At 37.5% G+C, this 15,263-nt stretch overlaps 1 protein-coding gene across 5 annotated transcripts in view; it reads right to left on the minus strand.

The window, feature by feature from the left end:
- Window positions 1–662: 662 nt before the first annotated feature.
- Window positions 663–15,263, minus strand: part of LOC106081172 (beta-alanyl-dopamine/carcinine hydrolase) — a 47,762-nt gene continuing 33,161 nt past the window's right edge. For all 5 annotated transcript variants that reach the window (XM_059367599.1, XM_059367602.1, XM_059367601.1 and 2 more), the window contains 5 exons: window positions 5,482–5,592; window positions 5,173–5,407; window positions 4,445–4,565; window positions 4,244–4,360; window positions 663–1,063 (listed from right to left, as the gene is read on the minus strand). In XM_059367599.1, the coding sequence (XP_059223582.1) occupies window positions 763–1,063; window positions 4,244–4,360; window positions 4,445–4,565; window positions 5,173–5,407; window positions 5,482–5,592 (885 nt within the window). In that variant the 3' untranslated portion in view covers window positions 663–762. The remainder of the gene's footprint in view (window positions 1,064–4,243; window positions 4,361–4,444; window positions 4,566–5,172; window positions 5,408–5,481; window positions 5,593–15,263) is intronic.

Here is a 15,263-nt window from a genome sequence, read left to right on the forward strand (position 1 = left end):
AGCAATTATTAACTGACCAACGCAATATGGGGCTCAAATAAAGGTAATTGTGAGTAGAATAAATGGTCGAAAATAAATATTCAAAGGACAATTTTGTTCTATATAAAGTAGAAGAAGGCACAGCGGAGCGGGCCCGTTTCAGCTAGTAATTTATAATTTTTTTTATAAATTTAATGAAAACATTTCCTAAACAGTTGAATAGAGTTTCATGAATATAATAAATGTTATTATAAATTTTATGAAATTTTATGAAATTTTTTCTTAAACGTTATGAAAAATGTTCATAAATGTAAGGAAAAGTTTCATTGGGACGTATTTAAAAATTTGGTTATACATGTTATCACAAAATCATAAATATAAGGAACATTTTTCTTTCTGTGTAGGTTGTTAAAGATCATTGTTCTTATTATTATTGTTCTCTCTATTCGTTCGTTCGGTGATTTCAATAAGTTGGCGAATGACGAAAAGTTAGTGGTTTTGCCAGTTATTCTACTTATTGTATATGTTCGATAGGGACTCTTAAGTATAGACGGTTCCTAAGTCCGCGATTACTTACAACCTTTATCATGGTTTCATGGCTTCACCGATTTCTTAGTACTTACTCTCGATTCCCATCGATAATTTAGCATCACATCTATCAAATTTTAATTAATATAAAGAAATTTGCATTAAATCATTAAATTTTTTATTTTAAATGGCAATGATTTTGTTTAGATTCTTATACATATATAATTCGATTAACAACATCTATACAAATATGCTTCAGTTTGTCTTCAATATCATCGGCAACACACAATGGGGTTCAGTGGTACGTGGATTGTCCGAGTATAAAGCGACGGTCTTCTCATTCAAATCAAAAATTCCTATGGCAATTGTTTTGACTTCCTGGCTCAGGTTTCCATCTTCACGAAAGACACAATGCTCGCCACCGCTGCAATCGCCCAGCATGTTTATTACATCTTGTTTGCTTTTCGCTGGCTCATAGGTACCAAAAGTGTTCATGCGAGAAATGCTGGAGTCCAACATTATCTGATTGGCTTGTTCGATTTCAATGCGTTCGTATCTGCAAAAGGAGATCAAAAGAAATGTTTGTAAATATCAACATAACTTACAAAAATAGTTTTATAAACAATTTTTTAATGACAATACTTTAATAATTTGAAAATTTAATTAAAAATAGTAATTTGATTTTTATTGAAAATTTAGTCAGATAGTTTAAATTTTCAAAAAAAAGTTTTATGAAATTTCATTTTTATAGAATTTTACATATAGACTCCTCCTCTACCAGGTAATCTTACTTCGTTCATTTCCTGTTACGCCATAAGGCTTTACTGACGGCCAATTCTGACTTCACCACACTTATTTTGTATGAAACAACTTGAGTTGGAGAAGAGCAATGCTCTCTAAAGGTTATAGGCTTAAATAGACGCTATACTAAGATATGTTTTTGAACATTTTATTGGTGACGGAAATTTTTCCAATTCCTAATAGTTTTCCATAAAAATGACGAAATTTGGGAATTTGTTTGCAGAGTTAAATTTTTCAACGCAACGCTCAAAAACCAAGCTTAACGTATTTATTAATTTTTGGCCTTAAATAACACCACCACCTTTGGTACTTTTCATCAAGATTCACTTAAACTTGATTTTTCACCCAAGCGTATTACAGTCTGGCAGAGCAGATTGAAGGCTCCACGTTTTGCACGGTAAATGAATATGCCCCCACTAGGATTGCGAGCAGGTGTAGCAGCTCGCCAGACATTTCCATTGCTCCTCTGATCTCCCGAGTGACGTATTTTGGCAAGCCGTCATTTTTTTTGGGATCAGACCTCCTTCCCATAATTCTCAAATCGACCGACACCTGACTACATAACCTCCCTCTGAGCGTAGGACGTTTATCAATCAGAAGAAGAACGATTGGGCTGGCTTCAGATAGTACCCCAATCGCAGCTTCAATGAACTGACACACCCCTCGAATTTGCTAGTTGCCGAGAGGGAATTCCGAGATATCATTAACGCAGCAGTCGCTCACTTGATACCAGCCGGTCGAATACTCCAAGTGCGGCCCAATTTTCCGGCGCAGGCAGTGGTACTCGCAGACGAGCGTGATGGGATTCGTTGTACCGATCCCACTTAACCCGAATCGGCGAGCTGAATTTGAAAATAAACAGGGCAGTCAACGAACATAAGCGGAATTTTGTGGCTGGAACACTTGGAGCAATGTTACCCTGGCACCGGTATAAGCAAGCTGTAGTCTACTGTTAAGTCACTGTTGAACCCCGGTAAACGGTATGACAGGACCTCAGCCACTTTTGGCGACGTAACCGTGACTGATCCGAAGAGATGTGTCAGGTTGTTCGACCGTCAATTCATTTTGCATCCCGAAAGTGACGCAGTTTAAATATCTGGTCTATGGTTGATTTACCAGGTCTAAAGCCACATTGAAAGTGCCCATTTATTTCACTGACATAAACTTTAATCTTTCACACAGTACGCTTGAGAGTATCCTGCATGCGATGGGGAGGAGACTTATTCCTCTGTAGTTGGCACATATCGTCTTGTCCCCGTTCTTGTGTACAGGACATAGTAGAGGTTCTAATCATCGGGTGTGCGTTCTTCTAGCCAGATTGCGCAGACTACTACTTCATTCTCGTTCCTGAACATTTCGATTCCCTCACACTCACACTCACGTCTTTCCATTTTCTATTTCTTCTTCTTGCGGAAGAGACGTTTTCCTCTCTCCTTTTCTCCCGAATCTTTTCCTTCATCTGATGCGTTGTTACTGACTGTAAGGTTGCCCTGTATTCATCATTCTTGGCTTCAGCAGCACTGTTGGTCGTACCATTGGTTCTTTAGCGGAAGCTTCCTGTACCCAAGTACGGATTTCGCGGCATTTTCCATTAAGTGGGCAATGGATTGTGTTGTGTTCTGTTGCGTTCGCAGCTTTTCAATGTCGAGCTTCCGTGCAGTGTCAGATCGTGTCTCGCTACACTAAATCGTGTGCGAACATTTGCTGCAACAAGCTAGTGATCCGAATCGATGTTTGTCCCTCGGTTTGATCGTACATCTAACACACTTGTTGAATGCCTTCCATCTATCACAACATGATAGATAATAGCAATATGAACGTGTGAATTCTTCGATGTTTGAATCTGGTGTTATTAACTTCCTTGTTCTTTGCTGCGGCGAAATCTATTAGCCTCAATCCATTTTCAGACTTTTCTTCGTGTAGGCTTAATTTTTCGACTGTTGGGCCAAAGATATTTGCCTTCACTATTTTCGCATTAAAATCTCCTCGGACGATTTGAATATCATGGGCGGGACAGCGGTCCAATTCTGTTTATAGATGCTCGTAGTATTCTTCTTGGTCTGTTCGTTCTTGTCTTCCGTAGGGCCATAGGCGCAATTAAGGCTGATCTTGAAATATTTAGCCTTTATGTGGACTGTGGCTAGCCTCTCATCCACCGGAGTAAACCTGGAGACAAGGTGTTTCAATCTCCGACTAACCACATATCCACAGCCAAATTCATGCCTCCATTTCATGGCAGCTATAATATAGGGTATTGTGTGGAGTCTTTTCTTTCCCGAACCATCGCACTTCCCGCATGGCGGTAATGGCTGCTCTGTATTTCTCCAATACACGTATACTTGCCCCCTCTATAAAGAGTGCGGACATTCCAGGTGCAGATACGCAAATCATGGTCTTTAAAACGTTAGTCAATATATGGGGGATGCGTTTTTAATCTTCTTCGTTTTTTCACAGTAATCTCTTCAAGTTCTTCAGAAGAACTCGTGGCTCTTTTAGCTCACTGCCTTTGACGGATGTTTTTAGGTAGCTACCCCGGTGACACCGAGGGAGGTTTGTGTCCAGACTTTTGATTTTCATATCATAATTTGACGAGATTTGATTACCAAAAAAAAAAAAATTGTAGAAACCTGATTTTCATTTTGTCGAAGTCTAGAAAATAATGTCGAAATTCGATTTTCATAGAAAATTTTGTGGTAATTTGTTTTTAAAAGAAAATTTTAGTGAAATTTGATTTTCGTAGAAAAGTTCAAAAAATTTGATTTTCGTAAAAATCTTGTGGAAACTTGATTTTCCTTCAAATACGATTTCCTTCGAAATTCGAATTTCATTCAAATATTTGTCGATATTCCCTTTTCATACAAAATTTTGTCAAAATTTAATTTTCATTCGTTCAAAATATTTGATTTTTATAAAAAAAATTGCTCGTTCAACTTACTTATTTGCATGATAACTGTGTTCACCGGTTTGAATTTTTCTAATATTCAATGTCGATTCTTTGGTATTGCCTTCGGTTGGGGCCATTTCAATGTTGTAGCACAAATTTGAGGGATCGCTGCAATAAGAACAACGAATTAATTTTTGCGGATTTTGAAAAAGCCTTAAAAATATATGTAAATAAATAATGGATTTGCCATACTTTATAAAGCACATGTTTATGGAACATCCATCACCAGCACCCACTCCAGCATCCCTAAGAATTTTCAAAGCTTGGTCTGAATTATCGGCACTTAACAAAGCCCGTGTGACAAAATGTCTGGCTGCAATAATCATAAACATATAATGAGGTAGGAATATTAATAATATCATATAAATATGATATGCACAGTGGAACTAAATGAAGAAAAAGCAGAAGATATAATCCTATGACTTAATGATGATGCGACCACTTTAAATTAATATTTAGAGTTTTCCAGAGAAGGATGTACTGCTAAGCTATTCTACGATATGTATGACTGAGGAATTACAACCATTTTAAGTTGTATACAATTTATTGATGGATTTTCGATGCAAGTTTAAAATTTTGTTTGTGAAGTAATGGATTTAAAGTTTGATGTTTCTCTTTCGTCGAGTTGAGCTAATTGGATTTTTTATGGATTTTCGGTGACATTTTTAACATTTTTTCTCTCTCAAGTTGAGTTTTATAATCGAAAAAATGTCTGTTATGAACAAAGAAATGACATTTGATATCCACACCATATTCATTTTCCTCTTTCTTTGAGGAAAATTTAAAATTTTTAAATATTCCGAAAGTGCATATAAACGAAAATCTATATGTCTCGAAAATTTTAAAGTGGTCACATCCATATTTTAAACATGATATATCCTCTCTTCCTTCGCCTCCTCTGTGGTCTGTTAAGGTCTTACGTGTTTTGCCACTTCTCAATATTTCAGCCGATAAGGTGTTAATGGAGAATACCAAACCGTGGTGATTGTAATTCATGGTATAGCCTGGCAAATGACCTGCATAGCACAGTGACATGAAACGTTCCTCCTTGACATTGTATTTTCCTTGGGGTGTTTCGTTGATAATATGGGCAACCACAAAGTAATAGTGATTCAAAGTTTCGGTTAGAGCATCCTCAGTGTGACCCAAAACACGCTGTTTAAATTAAAGCATTTCGGAGAGAATTTTTTTGAAAAATGTATGGTTTACAAAAAAATTTTTGCTCTCACCTCATGTTCTCCATTTACAATGATTGTAGAACATCCTACTGGCTGTTTTTTAATTGAATTTAAATGTTTAACGCTTTGTGGCAGTATATCATCCATATGCAAAAGGAAGAGCTGAGAAATAGAGAAAAAAAAATAAATTAACATTAAAATTACATTTAAAAAATAAACCAGTCTACACAATTTTAGTTAAAACTTCAAGATAATCAAAATTGAAAGACAACCAAAATTCCAAGAAAATCAAAATCCCGAAAATATAAAACTTCGACCACATTTTATATGAAAATTATCAAATTTTTCTATGAAAATCATATTTTGAAGCGGCTTTCCACCTAAAAATGATCCTATAAAAAATCAAATTTTGCCTAAATTTTCTAGTTTTGCAAAGTTTTTTATGAAATTAAATAATTTCGAAAAAAACTCTTCTATAAAAAAAAAAAAACAATTTCGACCACATTTTAATGAAACAAAATTTTCTATTAAAATAGAATTTTAAACTCCCGGCAGGCGAGAGGCCCAGAGAACGCGATAGCGCTGAAGAGAGGCCAATCAGGCACCGAAACGTCCGCTAATGGTGTGTTTGTCCGTGTCCGATCCGGCTGTAAGTCTGGAGATTTCTTTTTTGTAATCATGATCATAAACAGATGTGAGGCACCGAATCGTCCGCTAATGGTGTGTTTGTCTGTGTCCGATCCGCCTGTAAGTCTGGAGATTTCTTTTTTGTAATCATGATCATAAACAGATGTGAAATAAATAGGTTAGAACTACTTTCCGCAGTTGCTCAAGAAATCAGAGAAGTAGGTTATATGGGAGGTATGTTTTTAGGTTATTGGCCGATTCTAACCATACTTCGCTCGTATTTTGGAGGTTATAGTAAAAGTAATTTAGCAAAATTTCAACCAAATTGGGTAAGAATTGCGCATTCTAGTAGATTCGAGGGATCGGTGTATATAGGAGATATATCAGGTTATAGACGGATTCAGACCATACTTAGCACGTATGTATGTTGGAGGTCACAGTAAAATTTATTGTACAACATTTCAGGCAAGTCGAGCAAGAACTCTGCACTCTAGGGGCTCAAGCAGTGCATTCGAGAGATAAGTTTATTTTCTTTTCATTTAATCAACACGCAGGGTATGTTCCCTATATCTTCAAATGCATTGTGTTGGCGAAAAAAAAGTTAGGAATGGGAGGGAGAAAGAAAGGAGTACTAATTATTGATATTTGTCTTGAATTTCTGGATGTCGTAGTCGGTGAGAAAGTTATTTGCCGGAAGTCGATTCCATATACAAACAGTTCGGGCGAAGAAGAAATTTTCTCTGTAATGCCAATCAATCACAAATCCTGGAGAGTCTCATAAGGAGTCTCATATGGGCGCATATGAGACTCCTTATATAGCATACTTGGCATGAATGTTGGAGGTCAGAGCGGCAGCCATTGTGCCAAATTTCGGCCGGGACTATTATATGGAAGCTATATTAGGTTACAGACCGATTCAGAGCATACTTGACACGAATTTTGGAGATCATAGCAGAAGTCATTGTGCAAATTTCTGCAAAATTAAGTAAAAATTGCGCCGTCTAGGTGCTCAAGAAAAACATTCAGGAAATCGGTTTATATGGCAGCTATATCAGGTAATAGATCGATTCAGACCATATTTAGCACGAATTTTGGAGATCATAGTAGAGGTCATTGTGCAAAATTTTTGCAAAATCGGATGGCGGCCTATAGGGGCTAAAGAAGTCATAACGATGGATCGGTTTATATGGAGGCTATACCCAAATCTGAACCGATGTGGCCCCTTTGCAATCCTCAATGACCTACATCAATAAGAAGTATGATTGCAAAAATATCAAGATGAATGATTGCAAAATTTCACCCTTCATATATTATTTTTAGTTCCTTTTTTTGGGTAGGATTTGAGTACAAAATATTCTCGGTCGTCCTACATGGTAGTTTGGTGTTGTTTTTATTGGGAGTAGTGGGTCAGTGCCCCCGACGCTAAACCTAAAAGATTAGAATCCTTTATTGTTGCGATCTACATGCCCTGCTAAACGGCAGGTCGTGACCCAAATACTTGAATCCTTTCATCAACATTATATTGGAACTCTACTGACATAGACCTTTCTTTTAATTGACATATTATCCCGTCTCAGACACCAAGGAATACATTTTTATGTCAGATTTGTACACTACTTTTAAATACCATTCATTTGATACCCATATTGTCCAAAGCGGTAAAAGTGTCCTGTTGGGTGGGGACCCCACGACACTTCTGGTGACATTTTAATGCCAACTTCGTACTCTACTCTTTAATAGCTTTCATTTGATACCCATATTGATCCAATCGGTGAACCTGTCCGTTCCCCCGAGTTATTTGACCCAAAATTTTGTACCAATTTCGCGTTTTTGGGGTACCATAAGGTAGCATGCAAAATTTCGTTTAAATCGGTGCACCCATCTCCGACATCTGGCGTTTCCGAAAATTGGGGCAAGGGGGAGGGTCAGCCTTCTAAATTGAGATATTTTGCTGAAACTTTACACAGATCAGTATTTCTTCCATAAGCGGGCTATGTTCTTGAACGGGCCATATTGGATAATATTTGGATTTAGCTGTCATATATGTCCCGATTTAAGGTCTTGAGCTTGTAAAAGGTGCATTTAATATCTGATTTTTATGAAATTTGCAAGAGAGGTTGGTTTAGGAGGCCATCGTAGCGCAGAGGTTATGGAGGCCACCGCAGCGCAGAGGTAAGCATATCCGCCTATAATGCTGGATGCTTGGGTTCTGGCGAGTACATCAGAAAAAGCTTCCAGCGGTGGTTATCCCTCCTAATCCCATGTAAAAACTTCTCCCCAAAGTGAAGTTTGCCTCTGTTTCTTAATAGAATGTTCATGACAAATATATTTTTTTGTCTTGGAATAGCCCCCATATTTCCGAACCAAATATGGTTCATATCGGACCATATTTAGATGTGGCCGGCATATTAACCGATTGGCGCGTAAAAGGCGCATTTATTTATCCTTATTCCGGTTGGAGATGGCGTAGTCTAATTTCGAAACTATTCTTTTACATTGTAGGTTTCACGCAAGTTGAATTCGACTGTCAAATTTGGCGAAAATGATCGATATATAAGTTAAATGGTAATGGTGGGTATCCAAAGTTTGCTACGGCCGCACTAAATGCGTTTTTACTTGCTTTAAATGAACTTTTAACGAATTTTTCAATGCAAGCCACGAAATTCCTCGAAATTTTCTTTATTGCAATTACATAAGTTTTTCATGCCAATGCTCACCGCGACTCATTAAAATTTGCCATTGAAAGACATTTGGGCCAATGTTGCACTTTAGTTAGCCACCATTGACCCTTAACTTTTTTTTTTTTGAGCTACTGTTAATATTACATTGCCAATAGCAAGGGCTTCAATAATAGAACACCGTATGAAAATGACACGCAAGCATTTCAATTCTTAAATTATTCCTCGTTGTATTTCAAGCTACAGTCAATCTACCACAATTCGGGGGAGGGTAAACGGAATACCATTTTTACACTGAAATGGATGTCCGCATTTTAAACTGTAAAAGTGGCAGAAAAAAAAACAGGTGTTAGAAGCCAAAAAAAATTCAATAAAATTGAGTGAATTACATGGGGCTTGTGGGCCAGCTTGTTGTTTAATTCTAATCGTATACTCTAGTACATGTTTAGTTTCAATTCTTATAAATGTCAGCTATAAAATTCAAGGCAAAAACAGCTTAATTAAGCTTTTGAAATAAGCATTCTTTTTGTGGTTAGGCATTGCCTTTTTAGCAGCAAATGACAACTAAGTTTGATCTGATATTGAATAATTATGGTTGTAAAATTTTGTAAAACTACTGCGTTACGTATGGATATATTGTAATAAAAATTCCTTAGCTGTCAAATTACTACTTGGGAACACTTTAAGAATATTTACATCAAATTTTATGATATATACAAAATCACGATAAGAACTATAACTTCGATAGACTATTAAAACAATGCTTTTAGATTAAGAAGCATAAACAATGCTGTTTTGAATTTAGCTTGGAGTTCTTTGGCCAAAGGAATGTCCAAAGTCTCCATCATACAGATAACTTCCGATCCGAAAATACAAAAGATAGGAGCAACGTTTGTAAGGGACCTACACCATATTAAAGCTGAGGACTAACAACAGCAATTTTCTGAAAGAACATAGGCTTTCTGCATATATTTAAATTTAAAGTATTTTGTACTGATCATATCAACATATAAAAACTGTGGCGGTGTTTTCACTTTCAAATTCGGGGATCGGTTTATATGGGGGCTATATCTGTTTATAGACCGATTCGGATCAAACTATGCATGAATGTTTAAAGCCATAACACCAGTCTTTAGCCAAATCTGATGAAAATTAAGGCTTCTAAGGGTTCAAGAAATCAAATCCGAGGATCGGTTTATATGGGGGCTATATCTGTTTATAGACCGATTCTGATCATACTTAGATTGGATGTTGGAAATCATAACTCAAGTCTTTGTTCCAAATATCAGCCAAATCGGATGAAAATTGAGGCTTCTTAGGGGTCAAGAATTCAGATCCATGGATCTGTTTATATGGGGGCTATATCTGTTTAAAAACCGATTCGAATCATACTGGGCATGGATGTTGAAAGTCATCACGCAAGTCATTCTTCCAAATTTCAGCCAAATCGGATAAAAATTGAGGCTTCTAAGGGCTCTAGAAGTCAAATCTGGGGATCGGTTCATATGGGGGCTATATCTGTTTAAAGACCGATTCGAATCATACTTGGCATGGATGTTGAAAGTCATCACGCAAGTCTTTGTTGTACATTTCAGCCAAATCGGATGAAAATACGGCTTCTATCGGCTTAAGAAGTCAAATCGGGGGATCGGTCAAGATGGGTTTCTACTGGGTAAATACCCAATGCTTGGGTATTTATTGAGTAAATACCCAATAAATACCTTTTTTGGATATTTATAAATATTCAGATATTTTGGTAATGAAATAATTTTCCAAAAAATTTATGATTATTTCGTATTCTCTGTATATAAACCTGACCAACTGATCCCATAAAATCGGAACTTAGTTATAAATAGCCGATATATAGACCGGTCTCCAGACGTAAATAACGCAATAAATTGGACATTTTCCATCCGATTTCGATGAAATTTGGAACAGTGAGTTCTGGTAGACCCTTACCCATTTCTGTGAAGTGAAGTTCAGATCGGAACATATTTGGATATAGCTGCCCTATAGACCGACCACTCGATCTCATACTTAGATTGGATGTTGGAAATCATAACTCAAGTCTTTGTTCCAAATATCAGCCAAATCGGATGAAAATTGAGGCTTCTTAGGGGTCAAGAATTCAGATCCATGGATCTGTTTATATGGGGGCTATATCTGTTTAAAAACCGATTCGAATCATACTGGGCATGGATGTTGAAAGTCATCGCGCAAGTCATTCTTCCAAATTTCAGCCAAATCGGATAAAAATTGAGGCTTCTAAGGGCTCTAGAAGTCAAATCTGGGGATCGGTTCATATGGGGGCTATATCTGTTTAAAGACCGATTCGAATCATACTTGGCATGGATGTTGAAAGTCATCACGCAAGTCTTTGTTGTACATTTCAGCCAAATCGGATGAAAATACGGCTTCTATCGGCTTAAGAAGTCAAATCGGGGGATCGGTCAAGATGGGTTTCTACTGGGTAAATACCCAATGCTTGGGTATTTATTGAGTAAATACCCAATAAATACCTTTTTTGGATATTTATAAATATTCAGATATTTTGGTAATGAAATAATTTTCCAAAAAATTTATGATTATTTCGTATTCTCTGTATATAAACCTGACCAACTGATCCCATAAAATCGAAACTTAGTTATAAATAGCCGATATATAGACCGGTCTCCAGACGTAAATAACGCAATAAATTGGACATTTTCCATCCGATTTCGATGAAATTTGGAACAGTGAGTTCTGGTAGACCCTTACCCATTTCTGTGAAGTGAAGTTCAGATCGGAACATATTTGGATATAGCTGCCCTATAGACCGACCACTCGATCTCCCTATATAGCGTATTAAGGTCATAAAAGATCCATTTATTACCCGATTTCGATGAAAATGCCATAGTGAATTCTAGTAGACCCCTACCCATTCCTGTCAAATGTGGTAAAAATCGGACCATGTATGGTGTTTTACTGGACAGAAAATTGAACTTCAAATCCAACATTTTGGAAAAGGCAGGAAAGGTATCTTTTGCCCTATACACCTGTAAGAGAGCCATTGGCAAAAGTTGGGGGCTTACACCGCGTGTTATTCATTGGGTATATACTGCAGTTGTCAGACCTATAATTTTATATGGTGTTGTGGTCTGGTGGACGGCGCTTCCAAAGTCCACCACACCCGCACTGAGGACGACACTATCTGATGCACTGAATTTAATGCTACATCGTATGACTCTGGACATTGTGGGTAGACAAATTGCAGCGACCACTGCCGTGAGGTTAAGGGTGCTTTCTCATTGGTCATGTGGCGGCCACGGGCACTGTGTTATCCTTGATACAATGTCCGATGTTCCAGGCGGTGTGGATTACACCCTACCTGAGACGTTGTTTCATAAAATGTACTGTACCACTATTCCTGATAGAAGCGATTGGAACTACGATATCCCTGGTAACAGAAGTTATGTAGACTTCTATACCGATGGTTCAAAATTAAACGACCAGGAGGGCTTTGGAGTGTACTCTAATGATCTAGAACTGGTCATATCGAAAAGGTTACCCGATCACTGCGGGGTGTATCAAGCGGAGATCCTTTCAATTAAGGAAGCGATGTAATGGCTTAGATATAATGTCATTGCGACGATTGGCATAAATATCTTCACAGACAGACAGGTAGCCATTAAATCCCTGGATAACGTATTTCTCAACGAGATGGCTGAACAGTTCAAAATTCACCTGTTCTGGTGCCGGGCCACAGAGATAGCCCAGGGAATTGTAAAGCGGATGAGCTTGCGAGACTAGGAACTACATTACACATTCCAGGGATACTGTAACCTGTGGGTATGCCTCTAGCGACATGTAAGCTAAGTTTTCAGAATCAGGCCTGAAAGACAACGAATGATAGATGATGACAAAGAAGGGGCTGTAAGCATTCCAAAACTATGTGGCCTAATCTAGACTTGAAGAGGTCTACTGCTTTGCTGTCATTGGCTAGAACAGACGTCTCAGTCATCTCAGGTCACTGTCTAATCGGAAAACATGCTGACAGTCTGAAGTTTGCCAGCAACGAATTTTGCAGAAGCTGTGAGGACAACGAAGAAGAAGAGACTGTAGAACACCTTCTGTGTGTGTGACCCGCACTATCAGTCAGAAGGAGTTCCACTTAAGGTTCTCATTTCTTTGAGAACCTGTCTGATTTAGCGGATGTGAACATTCGCAAGTTATTGGGCTTTTTAAAGCGATCTGGATGTTTCAAAGGTAGGAACTAGAAGGTATCTTCCTTCTTCTGTTCCTGTGGTATTACAATGGACGAAAACGTCTAAACGTGAGTCTGATGGCTGCCACTAAAACTTAACCTAACCTATGCTGAATTTTCCAAAATAAGTTTAATGGAAAAAAAAACAATGTTTTGACCGACCGGGGTACTCGAACTTGTGTTTGTAAGTCATGAATGGCATGGGAGTTTTGTGCTCTACATGGTACTACGCGTATTTTAACAACTATCTCAACGAATTTGTTGAAAGTCGACAAAATTTCAATAATTTGTTCTGTCTCTTGTAGAGACTTACTTACGTAAAAATGCAAATTTGCCCATGAACATTCCATTAAGGGACTGGGGCTGACTTCTCACAAATCAATGAGTGCCGTCCGATTTAATTTTAAGCTCAATGATAAAGGACCTCCTTTTTATAGCCGAGTTCGAACGGCGTGCCGCAGAGCGACACCTCTTTGAGGAGTTTTTACATGGCAAAGTACCTCACGAATATCGCCAGCATTAGGAGGGGATAAGCACCACTGAAAAATTTCCTGGCAGGACCAGGATTCGAACCCAGGCGTTTAGCGTCAAAGGCGGACATGCTTACCTCTACGGTGGCCTCTGACTTACTTGCGTACTTCAACAAATAATATCGTCGATTCAATGCTAAAATTTGTTGAGATGAGATATACAAATTAGGTAGTTGGTGTTTTCTAAGAGTTATTTTTTCTGAGTACCAATCTACCAATTAAGGTAGATCGATGATTTTTTCGCAGGATTTTTGCGAAAATTTTTTATTTAAATATTAGCAAGAAATGATTTTGAATAATATCTCACTAAAACTAGAAAATATTCTCAATGTTGTTTCTATGGAACAAGTGATCAAAATGCAAACATTGATGGAAGAAGCAGGGCCTGCGAAGGGGCTACCTCCTTGCTGTCGGCCTTGCTCAGTCATAGAGTGGTTCTTTCTCTTTAGAAGCAGGCACGGAATCGTTGCCATTTAAGTAAAATAAGGTAGCACTTAGTTAAGGGGATAGATGAGAAAAGGGAGATATTTTAGGCGAATAGAAAATGACAATTTTGAATGATGTTTATCAAAACTGCAGCATTAGGTGTTGGCCCGCCGCCTATTCTTAAATTTCTTGCCCAACCTTGCCTAATTTTTAATGTTGAGTTAATTCCACTCACAAATGCTAGTGGAAAACCAAGGTTTATTATGCCTTTACTTCAAACATTCCCACACTTTTGTGCCTATCAATATTCCAATTTTCTAAATGACATTTAAATACATAACCAAAATGTGCAACTGTTTTAACGCCTTATAAATTTAAATGACATGTAGCGGTAATTGTTATAGCCGCATTAAAATTGTTGACTGATTGAGCGGAATCAATAACACCACAAAAAAAAAAAACAACACAAGTCAGTATTTAAAAATTACAATTGCAAGGCACATTAGCGTTCCATTAGCAACTCAATTAGCATATCAACAACCGCCGCCAACACACACACACAGAGGTAATAGAATAAATGCGTTATTAGTTGCCGCTTATTGATTGATATACAAATCCAATTAAACAAACTGTGATTGAAATACACTCCAACTACACTACGTTTAGACAGACAAAATCCAATAACCAAAAAAAAAAAAATCCTATCAGATAATAGTATCGAAATTGGTCTTAATAATTAAGGTGGCCATTACCTTAAGTGATGTCTTTAACTAAAGAATTGGTTTTACAACAGTGGCTTATCAAGTATGACCACTTGGTTAATTGATCCTTATTATGGCAATGTTTGAACAAGAGATCAATTGATCATCTGAAGGCTAACATCCATAATAGAAGGTTGGATCCATTTTTGCGGATCACTGCGAATGCCATTATCATTTGGCGCATGGTCAATGTTGCATGTTACAGCTAATTGTTAACAATTTTTAGAGGTATTAGAATCAATCATTAAGAAATCGAGTTCTTTTCAAGGATTGATGTTCAACTCATGGTGGTAGGTGCAGCAAGCAATACGACCTCCGAAACCTTGAATATGATAATAACTATGTGAATACTTTTATTAACTGTGATAACAAAGACAAAAGGCCCATTAAATGCATAAGAAACTTATCTAACCATATCTTGATATAGCTCTCCTACATATTTGAACAAGTAAAAAGGCGTTAAGTTTGGCCGGGCCGAACTTTGGATACCCACCGCCTGGGATATATTTGTAAACCACCTTTCGTCAAAATCCGGTGATAAATGAATATCTTATGCCCCATAGCAGCT

Source organism: Stomoxys calcitrans, chromosome 4, assembly GCF_963082655.1.
Source record: "Stomoxys calcitrans chromosome 4, idStoCalc2.1, whole genome shotgun sequence".
Taxonomy (NCBI): Eukaryota; Metazoa; Arthropoda; class Insecta; order Diptera; family Muscidae; genus Stomoxys; species Stomoxys calcitrans.